Source organism: Phoca vitulina, unplaced genomic scaffold (assembly GCF_004348235.1).
Source record: "Phoca vitulina isolate PV1807 unplaced genomic scaffold, GSC_HSeal_1.0 scaffold2, whole genome shotgun sequence".
Classification (NCBI taxonomy): Eukaryota; Metazoa; Chordata; class Mammalia; order Carnivora; family Phocidae; genus Phoca; species Phoca vitulina.
In genome coordinates, this window is record NW_022589705.1 from 17,767,636 (window position 1) to 17,791,114 (window position 23,479).

Sequence of the window (23,479 nt, forward strand, 5' to 3'; positions counted from 1 at the left end):
GGGAGGCAGTAGGGGGCAGAAAAAAGTGGCAACTGCTGGGTAGTTAATGCGCCGGCCTGGGATGTAGGCACGAAGAAAATCCTGAAGTGACGGCCCACAGACTGGGATGGCTGGGAGGTTGAGGGCCCGCTCTCGCCCACCCAGACCGCCTACCACTGATGTTCCCGGATGCGCTGGCGTCCAGCGCCTGCCCTTTCGCCATTTCCCCCTATTAGCATTAAATCCCGGTGTTTGGGATGGCAATGCTTTAGAACCCAGGCGGCAACGTGTTCTGTAGCCGCCGGTCCGCGGGAAGCGCAAGTGATAGTTTTGCTGGGTGAACTGGATGGTCACCCAAATCCTAGTAATCCAGTCCCGGAGAACAGCGCCTGGCCTTCCGTACTGCCAAGTGTGAGGCAGTCAACACATGCCTTTCGAAAGAACGTTAAATGAATCCAGAAGAAGCCCTTTAAAGGAACCCCCTACGAGACCATGTTGGAAATGAGGTTTGGGTAAGGCACTGCTTCCCGGACAATCTCAACCCGCGAAGCCCCCAAAACTCTCGAGTTCGTGCAGGTCCCCTTCACTTCCAGGTCATCCCGGGGGCCGCAGCTGCGGCTGTAATTCTTGTCAGAACCTCTCTGCGCATTTGAGGGAGGTGCTGGAGGAGCTGACTGGTCGGTGGGGCGCGAGGACGCGCGGGGCGCAGAGAGAGGAGCTCTCGGGCTTGTCCTGGGCACCCACAGTCGTTGGAACGTTCCTGCGGGCGCCTTTCCGGAAAATTGTTTGGATAAGGTCAGGTGGTCCATCACGTGAATGATTAAAAGTTGTTACTCTGGGGAAGAAATGGGGGAAAAGGAGGATTGGCTTTTGGAAGTGGGCTGGAAACTACAAAACCGAGCTTCTTGGGAGCTGCCTTTTAGTCTAACAGGAAGTGGAGCGTCACCGGGAAGGAGGGGCGGCCACCCGGGGACTGTCCCTGCTTCAGGCGCTCACTTTGCGGGCGGTGTTTTTTCCAGGTTATCATTCAGCGAATGAGGCAGGGTAGATGCACGCTGCTGGGTTTAGAAACAAACAAACAAACAAACAACAACAACAAAAAATGAGCAAGCGAGACGCCCCTTCCGTTTTATGAGAACCAGGTTGCAAGCAAATAAGTCGGCTGGCCCCACTGCAATCTTCTGCACTCGAGGTAAGGAAATAGCAAATGCTCTCGTGTTAAAAATTTTTTGCAGTAAGGGTGTATGCATGTTTTGCTCTCGTTCTTGGAACTTTGTGCGTGAGTGGGGTAGTGATTTGTTGTCTTTATTTTTGAAAATGTATTTTTTTCATTGTTCATGTTAATTAAAACTGCTGTGTAAAACAGCTAGATTCCAGAAATTAAGTTCTGTAAAGAGTATTTTCTCTTTGCCTTTCTTGGCCTATGTTTCATTATTTTAACTTAAACATAGAAATATTTTCAATTAGTAGAATTTACTTATATTTTTTAGGAAGCTTTTATATGAGCCATAGACTTTAAATTTTACTCTACTGCACTGCTGGGGAAATATTAAGTGGTTGCAAACTAGGTTAAAGATAAATATTTCCATGGTAATTGGGTTTTTCTCCAAAACGGCTTTATTTCAATATGATGTAACTGGGGATTGGGGGGGAGATATATAGAAATAACCAAATTTCAGTAACTGATTTCCAGTATTCTCTTAATTCATCAAGGTCAACTGCAATTTGAGCCTGTATTTTTGCATTCCATTTTTGAAAATGAATTCTGCATTTTATCTTATATTGCTGTGAACGAGAAATTGCTCAGCTGGTTTATGGAGAAATCTGCATTACCCCATTACTCCTTTCAAATACTTTTGAAATAAGTTGGAGAAATTGAAGTTTAATTTCAGTTATATTGGTTTCCTGGGACTCCCAAATTGCAGCCTAACTTCAATACTAAGGGCATTTTATTGGAAATAGAAATTGGACACTAGTTAAATGAGGAAAAGTTCTATGAGTGGAAAATGTTTGCATCTCACTTGTCATTCTGAAATAATGTTTCTTCCATATATGTTGACCAATATATATTGTCATATCAAAGTTAAAGTTAGTTTCTTTCATTCAGCGGTCATTTAATGAGTGTCTACTATCTGCTAGGCTCTGTGCTGGGCACAGGGTGGGAGGAAGAAAATAATTATAAAGCCAGTTAAGTCCAGGTTCTTTCCCTGGAAGAATTTTATGGGATGAAGTTGATGTGAGGAGAGAGGGTGACAGGATTTTAGAATTGTGTGATGTTTAAGATGTGCACAAGGTATGCCCTTGGTGTATCAAAGGGAGACAACTGTCACTCAGTGAGTCTTGATATATACCAAGCCTTTTGTCTCAGCCATCCTGTTGCCCCTTCAATAACTTGTTTCATGAAAGAACATTATTTTGGAAAATCAAAAATGATTCTTCTGCTCAATTCAGGTGGTCATTACAGATGCAGGATTTTGAAAGATTCCAATCATAACTCTTAATTCCTTCATGTCTTAAAAGATTAAATGGGGTTTTTAAGATTATAAAATAGATATAGTAATGAACATTTTAAAATTAATAAATGGATTTCTACCCTGAACTTTGAAATATTTGTTTAGATCATCTTCTACTAATTAATTGCATTAGATTAACTAGGCAGACTGTACGACAGGAAAAAACCAGCTTCTCAGACATGTGCTTGAGGATTGTGAGAAATGAACGCAGAGAGAATGAAGGGGCAGATGCTTATCTCCAGTCAGGGTTCCAGCTCCTTTCAGGCAGTAGTCAGTAAGGAATAGGAAGGATGCCATCTGTCATTCCTCAGTAATCAACCCTGGCATTTAGCTGCAGCCCTATTTTAGACCCCATGCTTTTTTAGATGCTTCAAATTGAATGCCCCGTGAACCTCGACTGGATAAAGAAGCCGTGATGGTGGATAAAACTACAGATTCTTAAAAATCTAGAAATCGAATATAAGTGTAAATTGCTAATGCATTCCAAGGTTTTGCTCCACGGCACATATCTATAGCGTATAGGTTTCAAATGTATAAACACATTAGATAGGGGGATGATATGAGTTTATTCTGCTTCTGCATACTTCCCAAAGGTGAAAACACAAATATAGCAGGGTTAGCTCCAACCTCACGGGAAGATGTTATCTATCTCTTTGCCTAAATGCAATTTTTAGAACACAGAATAGCTCATTTTAATTTCTAAAAATAATCTGAAGCCTATAGGCAATGGCATTAAAAGCATTTTTAAAAATTTTCTGATGATTGACAAAAACATCACAGAAAAATCTTTGATTTCCCCTAATAGCACCAAGAGATCCTGTTCCTATCAATTACAGAAGCCATAAAGAAAAATTTTAAGAAGTTAAAACTTTACCATAATGAGGTAAGTACCAATATGGGCTTTTTTGTTTGTTTTTTATTTTTTATTTTATTTTTATTTTTTTAAGATTTTATTTATTTATTTGAGAGAGAGAATGAGAGAGAGAGCATGAGAGGGGTGAGGGTCAGAGGGAGAAGCAGACTCCCTGCTGAGCAGGGAGCCCGATGCAGGACTCGATCTAGGGACTCCAGGATCATGGCCTGAGCCGAAGGCAGTCGCTTAACAAACTAAGCCACCCAGGCGCCCTTTGTTTGTTTTTTAAAAATTGTGGTAAAATACACATAACATAATATTTGCTGTCTTAACCATTTTTAAGTGTATAGTTTAGTAGTATTAAGAATATTTACATTGTTGGGACGCCTGGGTGGCTCAGTCGGTTAAGCGTCTGCCTTCGGCTCAGGTCATGATCCCAGGGTCCTGGGATCGAGTCCCACATTGGGCTCCTTGCTCATCGGGGAGCCTGCTTCTCCCTCTGCCTGCCGCTTCCCCTGCTTGTGCTCTCTCTCTCTCTCTCTGACAAATAAATAAATAAAATCTAAAAAAAAAAGAAGAAGAATATTTACATTGTTGAGCAACCATTCCCCAGAACTTTTTCATTTTGCAGAACTGAAACACTATGCTCATTAACCAACTCCCCATTTCCCCCTTCCCCTAGCCCCTGGTAACTACCATTCTACTTTTTGGTCTCTATGGATTTGACTCCTCTAGATATCTCCTATAAGGTCTTTTTGTGACTGGTTTATTTCACTTAGCATAATATCCTCAAGGTTCATCCATGGTGTAGCATGTGATAGAATCTCCTTCCTTTTAAAGGCTAAATAATATTTCATGTATAAATCACATTTTGTTTAGCCATTTTTCTGTTAATGGATATTGGATTGCTTCTACCTTTTGACTCTTGTGAACAATGCTGCTGTGCACATGAGTGTTGTACCAATATTTTTATCTGAGAAGAATCATTTCCTCTAGAGGTACTCTTGTTTCCTTGGAAATAAAAGTTCCTACTTGAGCCAGGGTCTGTTCGAAAATACTGTAAGGCCTCCCTTAGTCTAACCCATCAAAATAACTCAGCTTATGGAATAAAGCCAATACCCATAAAGTTGAAATATTCTTGTAGACTAGAACAAAGCTGAAGATAAGAGACTACACAAGACACTGAAAATACGAAGTGGCACAAGTGTGGAGTTTGGTGTGACCTACCACTCTTTCTGTGGCTCAGGGAAAATCGTTTCATATTCTCAGTCTCCGCTATCCCATCTCTAAAATGGGGTGGATATATTTTAATTTCCTTGTCTCTAAAGATTTGAAACCTTACTGATTTGAGATATTATATAACACACAGATGGCAGAGGTCTGACAGTTTTCATTACTATTGCTGAGCTCTGTGAGGGCAGGAACTGGGTGCTCTTTGCATTACCATCCCTAGTGCCTGACAGTGCTGGGCACGGGGTAAGTACCTGTAAGTGTTTGTTGACTGATGGATATTTACCATGGGGATTCGGACCTTCCTCTAATAAAGTTAGAAAGCTTGCATGAGCCAGGATTGCTTTGATGTTAGGTTTGATATCTGAAACTATTTATAAATTATAATTCATATGTATGAAATCTGTTTCTCTTAGCGATTTTGGAATGTGAGTTTATTGCTGAACACCACTGTTTTCTAAAAGAGAGAAGTTTCCATAGAATATTCCAGAGATCCGTTGCCTAACAATCTTGCCTTCTCCCCGTTTTCCTGTGACTGAAACAGAAGTTCAAATGAAAAGCTCTATTATGCTAGAATGGTAAAAGCAATATATTTGCAGATGTACTTGGTTTCTTTTTGACCCATTTCTGGAACTAATTTTGCATGGCACTGTACTGAGCTAAAAATGCTTTTCTATTTCTAGGCTTTCTTCTTAGGATGCATTGACTCCTTGGATCCTTACAAGTCGTGGATGTTCCTCTTAGAAATAAGGCCATTCCTACTCCTGTCCAATACATGTCCATGGAATTGGTCATCTCCAAACATCATCATCATTATCTTCATCATAGCTACAATGAATTGGCAATTCCAGGAGAAAGATGCAAGGCTAAAGCGAACTTTTATCTAGCATAGTTTTATGTAGCTCAGTCGGTTAACCTGGGCGCTTCGAGGGTAGAGAGGAGCTCACTGTCTGCCTCCGTAACAAATGGCTGAATTAAAGGAGGAGGTACTTTAAAAAAATGTCCCACATGATACTTATACATCATTTCCTCTTAGATCAGCGATAATGAAGCAAATCCAGCTAATTGATAGTAGCTGTCTGAGGAAGTATAGAAAAGGAATCTGATGCTTTGTTCAGGCTTAGGAGGAGAAAAAAAATGCCAGGACTGTTGGGCAGCTTCTGCTATGAATAAAGGGGTGGGAGTGGGCAGGCAGGTGGAAACACAGGTACTTACTGTCTGTTTTCCCTGCTTTAAATGCTGCCCTTGGTGTTCCCTCTAACTGGATTTACCTATAAAGGAATGGCTCACTCTGCCTGGCTGCCAACAGGAGGACTTGATCTTGAATGTGCCCAGTACGGAAATTCTTTCCTTACAGCCTGCAGTGAGAAATGACCTGTCACAGCATCTATCTATTCAAATGCGATATTGCAGTAAAAGTAGCTATTTATCAACCTGCTTTAGCAATACTGTTTCGGAACTACAATTTCAAAATGCAGTGAGGGCCAGAACTAAGCCCTCTAAAGGACAAGCTTTAAATTGGCTATCAGTGATCTTATATATGTAACCAGTTATACTGTGACTAGAAAAGACTGATTGCATTCATCCTAATAGCCAATCCACGACCCAGTTGATCCAGATTGTGGTCATCTAAATGATCCATTCTGAACATTGTACAATCGATCCTAAGTACAGCAGGACCACAAGATGAATCCCACGCTATGGACACTTTTATTATTTATTATTACTATAAGTGTATTCCTACTCCTGTTTTTCCTATTCCTAAATAATGTCCTATTCCTAAATACGAATAATAAAGAATATTTATTGGTAACACAAAATCATTTAACTTATTTTGATGTATTTAGACCTGTGAAGAAAGTAATGGGAGTTAGGAAGAGCCTTGTAAGAACAGATGGGTTCCTCAGGAGGAAGAGTGAGGGAAAATCATTTAGGAAGCAGAAGATAGCAGTTGGTAAAGGATGAGAAAAGTGGTATGGCACTTCTAAAATAACAGTGAAAAGAATGAATTTCTTGAATATGTGGAAAATAACGAAAGGCAAAACTCTTCCCAGAATACCGGATAGCACCTGGAAAAGACTTGTAAAGAAAAGTGACCTTTCATGTGCTATTTCTGGCATTTTGTGTTTAGTCATGAAGTAAATTCTAGTGTGTGTGGCTTGAAATTTTAATGGAAGAGGCTTACTATGGGCAATAGTGAATGACACTTGGCAGCAGTGTTTTCTCACTTTTAGTTTTCTTTTTCTGCCAATCGTCCTGAAGTCTAAGGGGTTTTTTGGGTCAGTTCCTGGACCCAAACTAAAATTTCATTTCTCAACTAGGTAAGATTTTATTTTCTGTTGGTTTAAATCCTGTATGCTGCCTGCCAGATTAAGTCATCTAGCTTCTAATTTTTGTTAGCTCCTAAAAGTTTGGGGAAATTCACAAGGACAATATTATCTAAGAAGTGATGATTTCCCCCCAAGGCAAATCAGCTCATTCTTCAAGAGCTTCCATAGAAACAAGGATGTGCAAAGGTATTTTAATGCAGAATATCTTTGAAAAGATGCAAAAAAAAAAAAAAAATAAGAGTTCTGGGATGTCTTTTATTTGTCAAGTAGCTTGACCACAGAACTGAAAGTAGAAAAGTGGCTTGTGCTTAAGACCACATTTCTGACTGGCTGTGCTAGTCACCAAATGGGGGATAACTCAGGTCTTTCACATAGGGATTGGTTTCTTGGGTACTCTCTAGTCTTAATTGGGCCTTCGTTCGCATTTAATTTAAGTTTGTTCTGTTAGTTTCAAGCATTTTTTATCCTTTGTGGAGTTGAAGACCATTTAAACAGAGATTCCCTCACCCCATTTAACCACAAAGAGTTGGGAGCACTTACTCAAAAAATGGGCCCGGCACTGTTCTGGATGACAAAGACTAATGGAAACTGCCTTCCAGATACAGTTAGACTCAAAAAGGAGCATAGTCAATGGTTGTAATACCTGGAAACAAAGGCTAGTGACACTATGTTCTGAGTTCCCAAGAGCACTGAGGATGGAGAGTGTGAGGAATGTTCGCAGGGGAGGGGATATTTGAAAGAGACTTGGGAGGGGCCCGGGAGTAAGAGTTTGTCAGGTGGGGACAGGAAAGGGCTTTGTCGGTGGAGAAAATAGCATGTACCGACACATGGAGTCCTAGGCCAGAACACTGGCTGTCGGTACCATAAGAGAAAAGTCCTTCTGAAATTTGGCACCACGTGTCCCTTTGCCGCGGATTGAGCAGTGTGTGTCATCTGCATGCTAGAAACCTGGTCAGAAACTGCTCATCAGTTGCACAGCTGTCTCTTCCAACTCTTGCATGTTCACGGAAGGAAAGCCCAGGTTCTGAATTGGCCTCTGCATGCCCTTCTGGAGGTGATTTTACGTCTTGGCAGCTGAGGGCCCTTTTCTGAGCATCTGTATTCTATAATCATCAGTTTTTAGGCAAGTACATGTTTTGCAGGATGAACCAGAGGAGAAAACAATCTGTACAACATGAGACAGATCTAGTAGTGAAATGGCAGAATAGTGATCATTCCTCCGCCATCTGTGGCATCAGAATGAAAATGACAGCTTCTCCGTGTACGACGTCAGGCTGCTCCCTGCTTTTCTACTTTATGAGTCAGAGGACATAACTAGTCTTTGTTCGTACTATGCTCTGGCATATTTGTTTTCAGCTTCAGTCTGGATAATTGCTGCTTTTTCAGTCTGAAGGAACTAGCCCTGAGAAAAGAATTATTCATTCAGCAGCATTCCTTCTAGGGAATTTGGAGAGATGATATAAGTAAATAACTGACTAGTGGGTCTTTGAAAATTCAAATTGCCTGGTCCATTTAGAGACACCCATTAGAGAATTTGCAACTGTTGCTTTATAGACTGTGCATTATTTACTTTCTTACTCTTACACCCACATTTAAGAAAAATTTTTTAACATTTCAAATAATGCTCTTCCAAAAGCTATTCAATTATCAGATATTAAAAAATTTCTGACATAGTGACCCCCGCAGTTCCACTCCTAATTATATACCTAAGAGAAATGAAAACATATGGTCACATATAAACTTGTCCATGAATGTTCATAGCAGCATTACTCATAATAGCAAAATGTGTAAACAACCCAAAGTCCAGCAACTGATAGATATACAAAATGTGTTATATCTATGTAGGAATGGAATGCTATGTGGCAATAAAAAAAAAATTAGTGAGGTACTGATACATATATACAATGACATGGATGAACCTTGAAGACATTCTGCTAAGGGAAAAAAAGCCAGACACAACAACCACATGTTGTATGATTCCATTTATATGCAATATCCAGAATAGGCAAATCTATGGAAACAGAAAGTAGATTAGAGATTGACTGGTTGGGGTGGGGGCTGGTGAGGTTGGGGGAGATGAGAAAAGGGGGGAGTGACTGCTAATGAATGGGTCTGGGGTTTCTTTTTGGGATGTTGAAAATGTTTTAAAATTAGATTGTGGTGATGGTTACACAATTCTGTGAATATACTGAAAACCACTGAAGTGTTTAGTTGACCCTCAAACAACATGGGTTTAAACTGCGCGGGTCCACTTACGTGCAGATATTTTTCAGTAAATACGGTACAGTGCTATAAATGGATTTTCTTTTCCTTATGATTTTCTTAATAACATTTCCTTTTCTCTCGCTTACTTTATTTTAAGAATGCAGTATATAATACATATAACATACAAAATGTGTTAATCTACTGTTCATGTTACACTAAAGCTTCTGGTCAACAGTAGGCTACTAGTAGTTAAGTCTTGGGGAAGTTAAAAGTGATACAAGGGGTTTTGACTGTGCAGAGTGGAGTGGTTGGTGCCCCTAATACCTGTGTTATTCAACAGTCAATTGTACTTTAAGTGGGTGAAATTTAGGATATATGAAATAAATCTTAATAAAGTTGTAAAATATACCCCAGCATACCAAGTATAAATATTTATATTATTGGACAGATAGTGACAGTTTTGTGTACTGATACTTTGATACATCCTTGCAGAATTTAGCACAACACAGTGGAAAGAGTCCTGGACTGCCATCAGGAGAGCTAGATTCTTGTGCTGGTTCTACTGCTAGTGTGCTGCATGCATGAGCCTAGGCAAGTTCCTTATGCCTGGACCTTGAGTTCTTTATGAAGTAAGGAAGTGACTTAGAGCTCTGAGCTGTCTTTCAGTTTATGTGTTTGTACAGTAAAGCATATAAATACTGGGGCAGTTTTGGAGCCCTGGCTTTATCCCTGACTGTTTGAGTATAACCAAAGTAGTGGGGTTTTCAGAAGCCACCTGGCTAGCAGTCCTTCCCTCGATCATGTTCAGGTTCGTCGTGTCAGGTAAAGTATATGTAGAGCAGGGTTTTCAACCCCAGCATCATTGGCATGTTAAGCTGGATAATTCTTCCCTTTGGAGGGGTGTCCTGTCCATTGCAGGATTTTAGCAGCAACTCTGACATCTGCCCACTTGATAGCATCTCTTCCTCAATCAAAATGTCTCCAGTCTTTGCCACGTATCACCTGGAGAACAGAGTCGTCCCCCGTTGAAAACCCCTGGTATAGAAGATGCTAGAATAACAATATGAAAATAACTAAAAGGATATGCTGTCTACCTATGAAGAACTAATAAGTTAACGTATCTGCAAAAAATATCATTTGGGGGTCTTTGATTTTTCAGATGATCAGGAGATGAGAAAGGAAGACCTTTTGTTTTGTTTTGCTGACATTTACCGTGTTTATTAAAGTCACATTTAATCGACGGTAGTCATGGATTGGAGAAAAGCAGAGAAGGATTAGTCTAAGAGCTATCAGATCTTCTTTAGAATAAGACAGGGTGTCAGTAAATACATACAGACATTAAAAAGAAATAAGAAAAAAAAAATCTAAGAAGAAGGTGTAGGAATTGAGGGCAAGAGAACTGGGAGATACCTCCACTGACTTCTTGGTTCTTTCTGTGTAAGATGTAGACTATCCTAGATGTGTTCTTCCTTGTATCTCCTGTTCAAAGCTCAAAGCTGTGAATTAGATAAGTTCTTTCTCTAGAGAGAGAATAGAAGAAAGCTAGAAACTGAAATCCAGACAGCCAGTGAAGTCATCGTTCTTCTCCAAACTGATCTGAAACTATTTCTAGCGGGTCTACAGTGGGAGTTCCAAACTTCACCTGTTCTCAAAGTATAAATGTGCCGCTTGCCCTGCAGTCTCTGAAATTCTTGCTCTTCTTGCTTTTCTATACAGACTAAAAATTTTACATAATTGTATTGGGTTGCATTATTTAATAAATACCACATGAAATATTTACACTGTGTTTCTAAAGATAAATTATTCATATCTCCCAACACATTTTTGGAACAGGTAAAATAGGAGATTAGAAGTTATCTGAAAGAGGAAATTTCTATGATGGGCATAGGGCTAAATCCTACTTAAAAGTAGAGGTGAAAGTGAAATACTTGTGAGTGTCTTTGACAAAGTATATTTATAGTAGGGTATATAATTATCATATAATTATATGTAAATATAATTACATAATTATATTTATAGTAGGCTATAGTAATTAATTTCATTACTTTTTCTACACTAAAATTGCCAGATAGTTACCTGTGTCTGCTTTAGAAACTAGAAACACGTCTGTGTAAGTTTTGCGATATGCTGTTCCTACTCAGCTGTGGAAAATGAACACAAAGATTTTAATCAGGGTGTATTTTAATGCAATTGTTGGATGATTCTTTGCTCTGAGTGCCTATAGCTAGCCATTTTTATGCAGAACTGAAAATATGTTTTATGAGACCTGCTTTTGATTCAATATATTAGAAGGATTTTCAAGGCCTTTGAACCAAGATTATTAATTCATAATGGTTTTTCCTTGGTTGGCTACATTAACAGTATGTGTTGTTTTAGTAAGAGGGTATATGCAATGAAAACATTGTATTCTAATGCCTTAAATTACTGTCCTTGAAGCATAATCATAGTAAGCTGGGGTTACTTCAAAAATAATTCATTTTATTCATATCTTGAGTGAGGCCACGATAAAAGGAGAGGCACAAAATTGCTTTTCTTAACAGAACATGCCACAGAGAAAGTCCAGGAGAGAATATTCTTTGCAAATTCTCTGAAAAGAGAAGGTAACTACAAGGTAACATTGCTTTCCAAATCTGGACTATTGAAAAGTGAGAGTTGCTGAATGGCAACGACCATCTCCTTGATCTTACGAATAAGCTCTTCTTTGCTTGCACAGGCCTCAGTGCACTCTCCAATCATGGACTGGATGCCCCTAGCCCCATTAGAATTCTCCATTCCCCATTCTTGTACACTTCAAAGGGAGATGTTAAAGGCATGGTCTATATGGTCTCTCTGTGTCCTTGCTGAACTATATATGGAGAAACCGTTTCTACAATTGCAACGCATGCCTTCCCACATGAAACAAGATCACAGGAGTGGGATTGTCACTTGAACTCCACCCCTGCTAAATCTCCTCCATGAAAAACAAAAGGTTGACCGAACATCATCATTTGGACATTAAAGTGAGATTTCACTGGGAATCTAAGCTGTGAGATGGGAAGATTTAGACTACAGTCTTAGGATTGCCTGTGGAACGGTGGTCTGGCAGCACGTGCCCAGTTAAACCACAGGCTGTGGAGTCAAGAGTCTAGGCATCCACACACAGTGCTTTTCTAAGGAGATGGCGACAACCAAAACTAAACCGTACAGTCGCAATGGTACTACACAGGACTGCGATGGTGGCTTAGCGCGGTTGGCCTACCACGGCTGGGAGGGAGCAGTAAGAAGTCTCCTCCAGCTTTATCACATTTGTCGATATCGTGGAATAGATGAGAGTATTTTTTTATTGTATCACCTAAGAAGAGAAATTGTTTGTTTTTTTTTTAAGATTTTTAAAATTTATTTGAGAGAGGAGAGAGAGCACACAAGCTGGGGAAGAGGCAGAGGGAGAGGGAGAAGCAGGCTCCCCACTGAGCAGGGAGCCCGATGCGGGACTCGATCCCAGGACCCTGTGATCATGACCTGAGCCGAAGGCAGTTGCTTAACCGACTGAGCCACCCAGGCATCCCTAAAAAGAGAAATTGTATGAAAAATAATAAGAGAGGGTAGATGATGGATCCATTAAAGTCATCAAGAATAATACCCTTCCCAGTTCTAAGATCTATTTTTTTCTTAAAGGTATTTTCTAAATGTTTAGAAACTTCTGGTTGATTTTTGTTTTCAGTCTTTTTATAAGTAAGTATATCTTTGAATATTCTTTTTCCTCACTTCTGGCTTTTGTACTTGAACAGAGCAGTTGAATAGATCTAGGATATATATGCTAAGATGTGTATGAAGGCTCGGCTGCCAAAATACAAAATAAGGACTTACCTAGAAAGCGTACGGAGGCTTGTAGAGGAGTAAGTAAAGTCTGGAATCAGAAACAGAACTAGCAGAATAAAAAAAAAAAAAAAGAAAAGAAAAAGAAAAAACAAAAAAAAGCCAGCAACAACTGAAAGTCAACAGTGCTCCAGAAGGAGGCAGCAGGGGTGATAATGAACTCTATCGGAGGCTAGGAAATCGGAGCTCTGGGTCTCTGTAAAACTGCCTGTGTGATTCAGTCTTTTCTTACATACGTGACTGAGAGGTCTGATCCACCGGGAATGTTTGACCCGTGAATGTCCAGACCACATTCATCGGGTGTTTGTTCACCTAGTTTCCTGTAGCCATATTGCAGGCGGCGCCTTTAGGTATAGTGAGGGATAGGAGAGTACATAGCTGATTACAGTACCTTCTGATCCTCCTGTACTATCAGAGATGGTGATTTGGAAGCTCCAGAGCCCTACCTCAGTTCAACCTGAATTTAAATCTGGCAGTACATCCCTTAGCCCATAATGAGGGACAGCCTGGCTCTGGCAGCAGATTTTCTTGGGTATAGATTCCAGATCCATTACTTAGTTGCCTCCTAATCCTGAGAAAGATATTTAACCTCTGTAAGTATTCAAGCTCTAGTAAAAGATCCTGTCCCTGCCCTGATCAAAACCCTCTAAGAGCTCCCCATCCCAAGTAGAATAAAATCTATCCTCCTTTTTCGGCTGACAAGGTCCCTGGTGATCTGGCCCTTGCTTATGTCACTCTGATGTATTCTCTTCGTTACCGCTATGCTAACTTATCTTTGAGTTTACTTTTCGTCTGCCTCTCTCTACTATTTCCTCTGCATCAAACAGCAGAGACTGAGTCTATTTTATTTGTTGCTGTAGCCACAGATCCTAGAACAGTGCCTGGTACAAGTAAGCACTCATAACCACTTGTTTATTGAGTGAATAAGTACATACCATGACATGCGAAGCACGTCGTACAGGGCCTAATAAGTGGTAAACCCACTGTAATTGTTGCTGCTGCTGCCATTATTATCTGTTTCTTATATTAGGCTTCCGCCTATGATTTCAATTAGCAATAATCACGCCTCGGATAAAGCTCATTGGCTACCACCTATGATCTCATTTGGAAAAAAGGTTTCTACCAAAAAGTACTTTTAAATTTTGTATACTGGAGTATAATTGACCTTTGAACAACGTGAGGCCAACACCCCACACAGTCGAAAATCCACATTTTTGACTTTTGACTCCGCCAGAACTTAACAACTAATAGCCTACTGTTGACCAGAAGCCTTACCTATAACATAGTCGATTAACACGTATTTGGTGTCTGTATTATATACTGCATTCTTACAATAAAGTAAGAAAAGAGGAAATGTTGTTAAGAAAATCATAAGGAAAAGAAAATCCACTGATAGTCCTGGACTGTATTTACTGAAAAAAAAATCCGCATATTAAGTGGGTCCACGTGGTTCAAACCTGTGCTGTTCAAGGCCCTGCCATATACATGTATCAGAACATCATGTTGTGCACTTTAAATATATACAATTTTTATGTCAATGATCTCTCAGTAAAGTTATTTAAAGAATTAGTACACTACTGAGAGAAATGTAATCCCATTTGAAAAAATAGTCTCCGTTCCAAATTCTTCATAGTAAAATGAGGGCAGATTTTAAAATACACTGCTTACTTCTTCTGGCTTGTGTGTAGATGAGCTTTTGTCCACAACTGCAAAAGCAAGCAGGCCCAGAAGGGGAGGTCCATTCACTGCACTTTTCATTTTTACCTTAGGTCAAGTCGCCCTATCAAAGAGGCAGGGAGAACTGAATTTAATCAACTCAAATAAGATTTACCTCCGTCCTCCTTAAAAAGGCAAAGCCAAAAACGTGGTAACTAGCAAGAATGCTAACACTGTATTTTATTGCCGTTTGTATTCCAGGTGTTGCCACATCTGCAAACTTCCTGGACGAGTGATGGGCATTCGAGTGCTTCGTTTCTCTTTGGTGGTCATCCTTGTGCTGCTCCTCGTAGCCGGGGCTTTGACCACTTTACTTCCAAATATCAAGGAAGACAAGATGCTCACTTTGCGTAGGGAAATAAAATCCCAGGGCAAATCCGCCCTGGATTCCTTTACTCTAATAATGCAGACATACAACAGAACAGATCTCTTACTGAGACTCTTAAATCATTATCAGGCCGTGCCGTATCTGCATAAAGTGATTGTGGTGTGGAACAACGTTGGGGAGAAGGGGCCAGAAGAGTTATGGAACTCTCTAGGGCCTCACCCTGTCCCTGTGATCTTCAAACTCCAGACAACAAACAGGATGAGAAATCGACTCCAGGTCTTTCCCGAACTGGAAACCAATGGTGAGTTGCTGCTGGGGTCCTAGCTGGCACGGGCTGCCACTCCCCAGAGCTCAGGGGGCGGGTGTGTGGCTTTCCGGCCTTCTGCTTGTCTTACTGATGTGGAGAAAGCAGGGAGAGGGAATCAAAAAGAAACATAAGGGGCAATTTTCAAGACGTCAAGAAGCAGTTTAGTGGGGAAGAAATCACATACATCTTGCAATGGTGACAAAGAGGTTAATGTGAATAAAGGTCGACTATAATTACACAGTATGGTATCGCAGAAAGTAGTAAAATGCCGTTCGGCTTACGCTTAATGTATTTTTTTTTTTTTTTTTTTTTTGCCACCTTCCTTTTCCTCCCGTTCAGAGCAGTTTCGTGAGCATTGTAATTTGCTTAGAAGACCCTCGGTTTTATTTATTTATAGGTTCATTCGTTTCTAGGATAATGGATGAGAGCTGCATAATAATTTTCCCCTCAGGCAATTATAAGTATCAATTACAATTCAAATAAACGCTTTTTCTACCAGACAAATCTCTCCGAGAGTACATTTCTTGTTTACTAATTTTGTTCAGGAAATTATTCATTTGAATGTTCTATCTGGGCACCATTGTTTATTACTAGTTTTGTTTCCATTTCCAAACTGTTGGATATAATTCTTTTTCCTTTTGTTGCAGCGGTGTTAATGGTAGACGATGATACGCTAATTAGCGCCCAAGACCTTGTCTTTGCTTTCTCAGTTTGGCAGGTAATGTTGCTCTGTCCTTTATGAATTCATCAGTATAAACTTTTATCTCTGATTTAGTTGGGCAGCGTCGTGGTTTAATGTGGGAGTCATCTCAAACAGTGTAGACAGTATTTTTCTAAGAGACATAGATATTTGTTGCATGGTAATCAACATGTCTCGTGTTCATTTAAGCCAGCCTGCAAGTTATGGTATCTTTTATCTATATTTGATTTATATTTGATATGCTGGGGAGAAGAGCTAGAACTATCTTCCAGAGAACAATGAGGAGATGATCTGGTATGGCAAAGACTAGAATCGAGAGATATTTTTCTACAAGGCCACAGATACATGTCTCAAATGAGAAGTGTATTTCTGTATTAATGTTGTATATAACTTTCTTTAAAAGAAAGCATTTATTACACCCACAAAATTTAATCCTAATGCTGGGACAACTTTTTAGGAATTAGGAATAGTAATAATTCCACATGCATCATTGTGGTGATAGTTTTATTTACTTATTTATTTTGGTTGTTTTTTTTTCCCCCCTAAATCCTAGCTGGAATAAACAGGCATAAATTGTTCGCTATTCTATAAACACAATTCTTTGCATTGAATATGTGTTAATTAATAGTAGCTGGCTTTTATAAGTTGCAGAAATCAGGACTGCATACCAGTATTCTGAAGCTGTGTCAAATAATGAAACACTGTGCTACCCAATAAATGGTCTAATTTGCACTATAGTAACCCTCCTTAATTAGCTACGTGGGATATAAGAACATTAGATATTAATGGTAAGTGGTCACAGTCCTCTGCAGATATCAGCACTCTCAAAACTTCAGTTTCTAACTTTATACCAAGTTCAACAAGTTTTTTCCCGTATAGCAGTTTTTCCAGCCCTGTAAATAAAGCTTCTTAGGCAAAAAATTCTAATGTAATATTCCGGCTGTGAAATTTCTATTTCAGGTAAAAAAAATCAATTTACCTAAAATGTCAGGGGTGTGGGGGGGGAATAGGAGAACTGTGCTTATTTAGAACAATCCAAGTAAGCCATAATTAAAAATGCATAAATATGATTTTTAGGTTTTATTCATAGAAGAATAACCAAGAACAGTTTCAATCCATTGCCCAAGGTAACTTGACTCCTACAGTTCAGTCCCATCAATGCCTGGCATAGTGTAATGATTTGGGGTATAGAGGCGGGCAAGGCTGGAGTGGACATCTAGCGTGCTTTTGTGCTCACCCGTTACCGCTAATTAGTGCTATGACTTTTCCTTCTCTAGCCGTCTATGGAACCTCATTCATCCTCCTAAATGATGTCAATGGCACTTGCTCTCTGAAGCCCCCCAGGGTTTATCCTCGACTCCCTGCCCTTCCCCTTTGCCTCCCAGTAACAAAGCTGTCACCCGGTCCTCAGTGTTTCCAAGAGACTTACCCAATTGCACGTACAACCGTCTCACAGTATGGGAATTCCTTGTTCACACAGCTGAATCATACCCTTCCCAGATGATGACTTTTTTGAAATGGGATTTAACCCAGGCTGATTTAGATGTGTGTGTGGATGTGTGTGTGTGTGTGTGTGTGTGTGGATGTGTCCCTAGTTTAATGTCTGTTCAGTAAATGAGTGAAACACAAATTACTTATGAGATTGAACTAAACCTTTTAACTCTATAAATTCTTACTCTTTTCCATGCTTCACTGGTTTTCTCTTGTTTGCTGGTTTTTGTTTCATTTTTAGTTACTCTCATCTTACTTCTATGGTTTTACTACTATCCTTTCTTCAAAGAGTCTGACAACATCTCATTATATATTTTTTACTCATGTTTTTAAAAAGGAAACACCCAAGCTGAGAAGGGGGAAAAATATAACATTGTTTAAAATCAACAGTGACTTTCAAGAACATTGAAATCAACATGGAAAAACAGAATCATACATGTAGATCCACAATTTTATGTGCTCCTTAGAGATTGAAACAGATTTTCAAAATTATGCTATATCTTCTTACCTCCCGTAATAAATAGCATTCATACAGTCAGCTTCTTTTGAAGCAAACTTTGAAGAACCAGACTCTTTGGTGACTAGATTTTGTTAATATCAGAGAACATTTGAATTCAGAGAACATTTGTAAGGTTAGAAATTTTGTTAGCAATTTGGGTTGCGATGGAATTTTGACCTGCAAACGTATCAGAATGTAGATTTATGAAGTTGCCTGGAGTTAGATGAAATTGAGATGTGGAAGCCAAGAATAAAATAAAGTTGATAAATCAGTTTAATTCTCTCTGTAATAAATCATTGCCTTTCTCACCATGTCTGCTCTCAAGAAATGCCACCCTTAATTGTTCCTTTTCCATCTTTTCAGCAATTTCCTGATCAAATTGTAGGATTTGTTCCTAGAAAGCATGTCTCTACTTCATCAGGTGTCTACAGTTATGGAGGTTTTGAACTGCAAACACCGGGGTTTGGAAATGGCGACCAGTACTCTATGGTGCTGATTGGAGCCTCATTCTTCAATAGCAAATACCTTGACCTGTTTCAGAGGCAACCTGCAGCTGTCCATGCTTTGATAGATGAAATCCAGAACTGTGATGATATTGCCATGAATTTTATCATTGCCAAGAACACCGGGAAGACTTCAGGGGTATTTGTGAAACCTGTAAACATGGGCAATTTAGAAAAAGAGTCCAATGGTGGCTATCCTGGAATGTGGCACCGAGCTGAGCACTTTCTGCAGAGGTCTTATTGTATAAATAAGCTTGTTAGTATCTACAATAGCATGCCCTTAAAATACTCCAACATCATGATTTCTCAGTTTGGTTTTCCCTATGCCAACCACAAAAGTAAAATATGAAACTAAAACAAACAAAAACAAACCTCAAAACTGCTTAGTATCTGAGTAGCTTCTCTTTGCTAGGGTTGGTGTTTTGTTTTGTTTTTTGGGGTTTATTTTTTTTTTTAAGCAACATCACGAACTTTTATCCACTACAGAAGTCTCTACAAAGGAAAAAATGTACCATGCTTCTAGGACATAAAATTTACAGGAACTTCAAAAACCAAGAAGCTGGTACTCTCTAGATAGGTTTTTTTTGTGAGGAATTTTCATACACGGATAGAACTCCTTGGTCAGCGATTTTATTGTTTACATTCTGAGACAGTTCTACAATCTCTTGGATTCCTGGCGTTTGCCTTATGGACCTATAGCAAGTTGTCTCCAGGATCAGAAACTTCAGAAAAGCATTTCTCAGCTTTTTCCCTAAAGGATGATTGTTTTCATTTGAAGCCTGAAATGCCTCATTAGCAAAAGCCTATGGCATAGAGAAAAGCCATGTGAGGGGAGAATAGTCTCAATCCCTTATAAAAACAAGTGGAAAACTCATGACTCTCAGTGCTTTCATTGTGGTCTTTCCAACCAGCCCTTTCCAGCACTAACTCGGCCCAGCATGGTTTTGATGCAACCATCAGTGCTTTGATTTTCGTTGATAAGTCTGTTGTGACTGGGAGAGTTCATTTTAGTAGCTGAAGGATGTCTAGTTGTTTGCTTGATTTTTGTGAATATTTACTGCATGGATCACAAAAAAATGCAACCTGTGTTTCTTATGTGCAACTTCTATGCAGCAGGGAGCAAATGTGTTACTGGATTCAGGTAGTGCATTTTATCCCTGAATCTGACCTTGAGAAGTGTACGTTAATTCCTATATTTTACAGAAACTGTGTGTTGTTTAAGAAACATAAAATAATCTTCTGAAAGAATGATTAATTAGGAACTGGCGAAAGTTACAACCTTTGGTATGGAAAGACCTTTACTGTTAGGGCATAGGCTTATCTCATGGATACTAAAGAGTTACGTGTATTATACACAAAGTTAATCTCTCGTATTCAGAGCTGCTGCTGCTTTCTTTTTTTTTTTTTTTCAAAAAAGACCCAAGGCATTCATCATGATGATATTTTGATTACATACAGGAGAAAAATAACTGAATCATAGCAGAGGAATTTTATAGGGAGTCTGCATCGTAATTGAGCAAGTAAATTGTTAACTTGCTCACTCTGTTACATGAATTAGTATCTGTGTTCCACATAGTGTCTGTGTTTGGTCCTTGTTTACAAGAGTAGCAAGGAATAATTAAGCTCCTGTATACCACCTTCTCCTCTTCCTCTTCCCCCTCCTCCTCCCATAATGTCATTGTATTCTCACATTTGCAAAGCTGTGAAAATATTATAATAATCATGGTTAATGTTCCAACAATGAGGTCTATGTGCAGTTAGTTCAGTATATGTTGTTTCTTTACATTGGCATGTGTATGTGTCTTAATGCAGTCAGATAAAACCAGTAGAACCCGGAACCTCACTAAAAACCTATAATGTTCATTATCTGCTTTGGCCAACCTTGGTAGTGATTTTTTGCCCCTTGGAATTCACCTGGCAGATAAATAAAATAAACTTCTACCATGAAGATGTTCTCTTAATTAAGCAGACTCACGTTTTTGTGGTCCGTGTTTTTACAAATTTCTAAATATTCTAATATATTGCTTAGGGTAAAGCAGAGGCATTAGCTACCTTCCCTGGGGCGGGGGGGGGGGCGTTCTCCAGTGGGAAAATATTCTGAGATTTTATTTCCCATTTTGTGTTCTCAAACTTGTCTTAAGCATCACGTAAGTTAATCGTATCATGTTTTACAGACATTATAGAGCAAATATGATCACAAAGTGAAGTTCAATCTGTGATACAGAGACCTTTGCATTGTGGCTGTGATTCTACTAAAACTGTTTTCCTCTGTACACCTCTTATTCTTGCTCCAAATGATTGGGAGAAGAGATGCTGCTCAGGTTTGAAACTGCATGAGGAAAGCAATGAACTTAGAGGCTAGGTGTGCCAGGAGAGTATTTGGACTCAAATCCTTCCTAGATCTCACATTTACTTAACTTCTTGGAGCATCGGTTTCCTCATCTGCAAAAATGAGAGTCCTATCTACCTAGTGGTTTGCATTAAGAAATAGAAGAGCTGTTGGAGTGTGTTACTGCTAATAAGTGCAGTTAATTCTACAACTCAATACCTAGGTATTAGAAAGCCTCTGGGCCCACCAGGTGAGATATTCAAGAAATTATTCCTATGTAACAATGGGCAGAGAACCATGGCAATTTTCAGGTCTTTATTTCAAATGCCCCTTTTCTTATTCTTAAAACCCTACATATTCATTCTAGCAATTTTGGCTTATTCAGAACAGCGTAAGGGAGAAATGAAAAGCACACCACCACATTAACAATGGCTAAGCGTATTTGTGTCTATTCCTCCTGACTTTCTGAAGCATATATTTTAATAGCATGATTTATTTGGTATTTCATTGGATAGATAAACTATAATTTATATAATCAATCCTACTACCATTTTGTTTGATTTCTTACTATTAGGACAACATTTGGGTAAATGCCCTTGCCTTTGAGCACATCTATAATGATTCCTTTAAGGCCAAGAACTTCAATACTTGGACCCATCCAGTAGTATGCATGTTTTTAGAGTTTTTGATACATATTGCTAGGTGTCTCCAGAAGCATTGCCATCGCTGCACTATTAGTATCACATCTGAGGGCACCTGCTTCCCATCAGACTTCCCAACATTGCATATTTAACGTTTTCTTTCCTTTTTCCATGTACAAAATTCGCAAAGGATTTGGAAGGACTTGGCTATGTTAAAAACTCTGTTAAGAAGGCTGAAAAACAGGAAGCCCAACTGTCAAATAAAAGATTCAAAGGCAGTATAAGCTTTAGGAAGCTTTTGAAGTACTTCTAGAAACTCTTTGTTCCCAGGCTTGAAGTATAGGCAATGAATTGCTGACCCTTTGCTTGTCCCAGCAATAAAAAAAATTCGGGGTGGGGGAGCGGTGGCTCAGTCGGTTAAGCGTCCAACTCTTGGTTTCTGCTCAGGTCATGATCTCAAGGGTCATGGGATTGAGCCCTGTGTGGGGCTGCATGCTCAGCGCAGAGTCTGCTTGGGATTCTTTCTTCTCTCCCTCTGCCCCGTTCCCCCCCCCAAATAAATAATCTTTTTTTTTTAAGATTTATTTTTTAATTTATTTATTTGACAGAGAGAGAGACAGTGAGAGAGGGAGCAGAAGCAGGGGGAGTAGGAGAGGGAGAAGCAGGCTTCCCGCCGAGCAGGGAGCCCGATGTGGGGCTCAATCCCAGGACCCTGGGATCATGAACTGAGCCGAAGGCAGATGCTTAACAACTGAGCCACCCAGGTGCCCCAAATAAATAAATCTTTAAAAAAAATGCTCACATTCGTTCCTCTTGGAAAGAACCAAGGCTTTGACCCAAAGGTGTGTGTGCCTGCTTCTATGTGTGCACTTACATGCTCTATGGATGCAGAGGAGGGCAGGAGGTAGAGGGACTCGGGAGGAGTTGGAGTGGAGGATCAAGCTTTGATGGAGGAGGGTTGGGGAGGTGCCAAATCTCACTGGCTGCTAGGGCTTCAGTGGTGAGATGTGATCATCCTTTACCCCATGCTATATCATAAACCAGTATTTATTGTCCTGCTAGGGATCTCCCGACTTTGCTCTCTCTCTCTACTCCCTTCCTCCTCACTTCCATGCCTCCTTTTCTTCTTTCATGAAGGTTCTCTCACTATAAAACCTGAAAATATACTTACTGTAGATGAAATAAAAAGAACATTTGATACATTGGAAACATGCACTGAGTCCTGGCTCCACTTAATTTCCTTCTCTGGAGAATGGGGATGAAAATGCCTGCCCGAAAATTTCCCTGGTTGCTTTTGGTTTCAAAGGGCATAATGTGTAGAGAGAACTTTGTAGCATCAGGAAAGCACACAATTTTTTTCAAAGCTATTACAGATAAAGAAAGAGCAGCTTGCCCAAGAATTAAAGAAACTTGGTCGTGAGTTAGTGGCTGTGTCAAAATTATACCTTGGAGCATAAAAAGAAGCAAGAATGAATATGCAAGTACTGAAAACAATTTAAGGAACCCGCTTTATTAACTCTGGCTCAGAATGGAATATTCAGATGAAGTGTTTATCTAAACTAGAGATGACTCAAGGCTTCTTCTCTTTTTATATGTCAATATTTTATTTAAAAAGAAAATCAAATTCTTGATCAGAATATTTTAAGTAGTTTACAAAAATAAACCTGAAAGAAACAGCTTTAATTTACAGCAGTGGTTCTTAACTTGGGCTGACTTTACCCCCAGGGTTCACACAGCAAGGTCTGGACACATTTTGGTTATTACAACTGGGGACATGCTACTGGCTTTGAGGATGCAGCAGCCCCCCAACACTAAGCACCCCAAAATGTCAGTAGTGCTGAAGTTGAGGAAAAATGTGCCTGATATTGTATTATAGAATATCTGGTTGGTAATTTATCTATATAGCACATATTTTATCACAATGCAAGTTGCAATGTTAAAGTTTTATGCCATATAACGGTGCCTATTGGGACAGAAAACTAAAGGGGCAGGGAATGTAC

General features: G+C 39.5%; 1 protein-coding gene across 3 annotated transcripts; it reads left to right on the top strand.

Annotated features, from left to right (window-relative positions):
• Positions 1 to 29: 29 nt before the first annotated feature.
• Positions 30 to 21,922, top strand: EXTL2 (exostosin like glycosyltransferase 2). 3 transcript variants are annotated; one of them, XM_032422624.1, is made up of 6 exons: positions 30 to 491; positions 999 to 1,171; positions 3,298 to 3,375; positions 14,883 to 15,310; positions 15,964 to 16,034; positions 18,370 to 21,922. In XM_032422624.1, the coding sequence occupies exons 3-6, from the start codon at positions 3,371 to 3,373 to the stop codon at positions 18,856 to 18,858; spliced, it is 993 nt and encodes a 330-aa protein (XP_032278515.1). In that variant the 5' UTR covers positions 30 to 491; positions 999 to 1,171; positions 3,298 to 3,370; the 3' UTR covers positions 18,859 to 21,922. The 3 variants fall into 3 exon arrangements, with proteins under 3 accessions (XP_032278515.1, XP_032278509.1, XP_032278499.1); XM_032422618.1 differs by lacking the exon at positions 30 to 491 and adding an exon at positions 616 to 774; XM_032422608.1 differs by lacking the exon at positions 30 to 491 and having other exon boundaries at positions 852 to 1,171.
• The last annotated feature ends 1,557 nt before the right edge of the window (positions 21,923 to 23,479 follow it).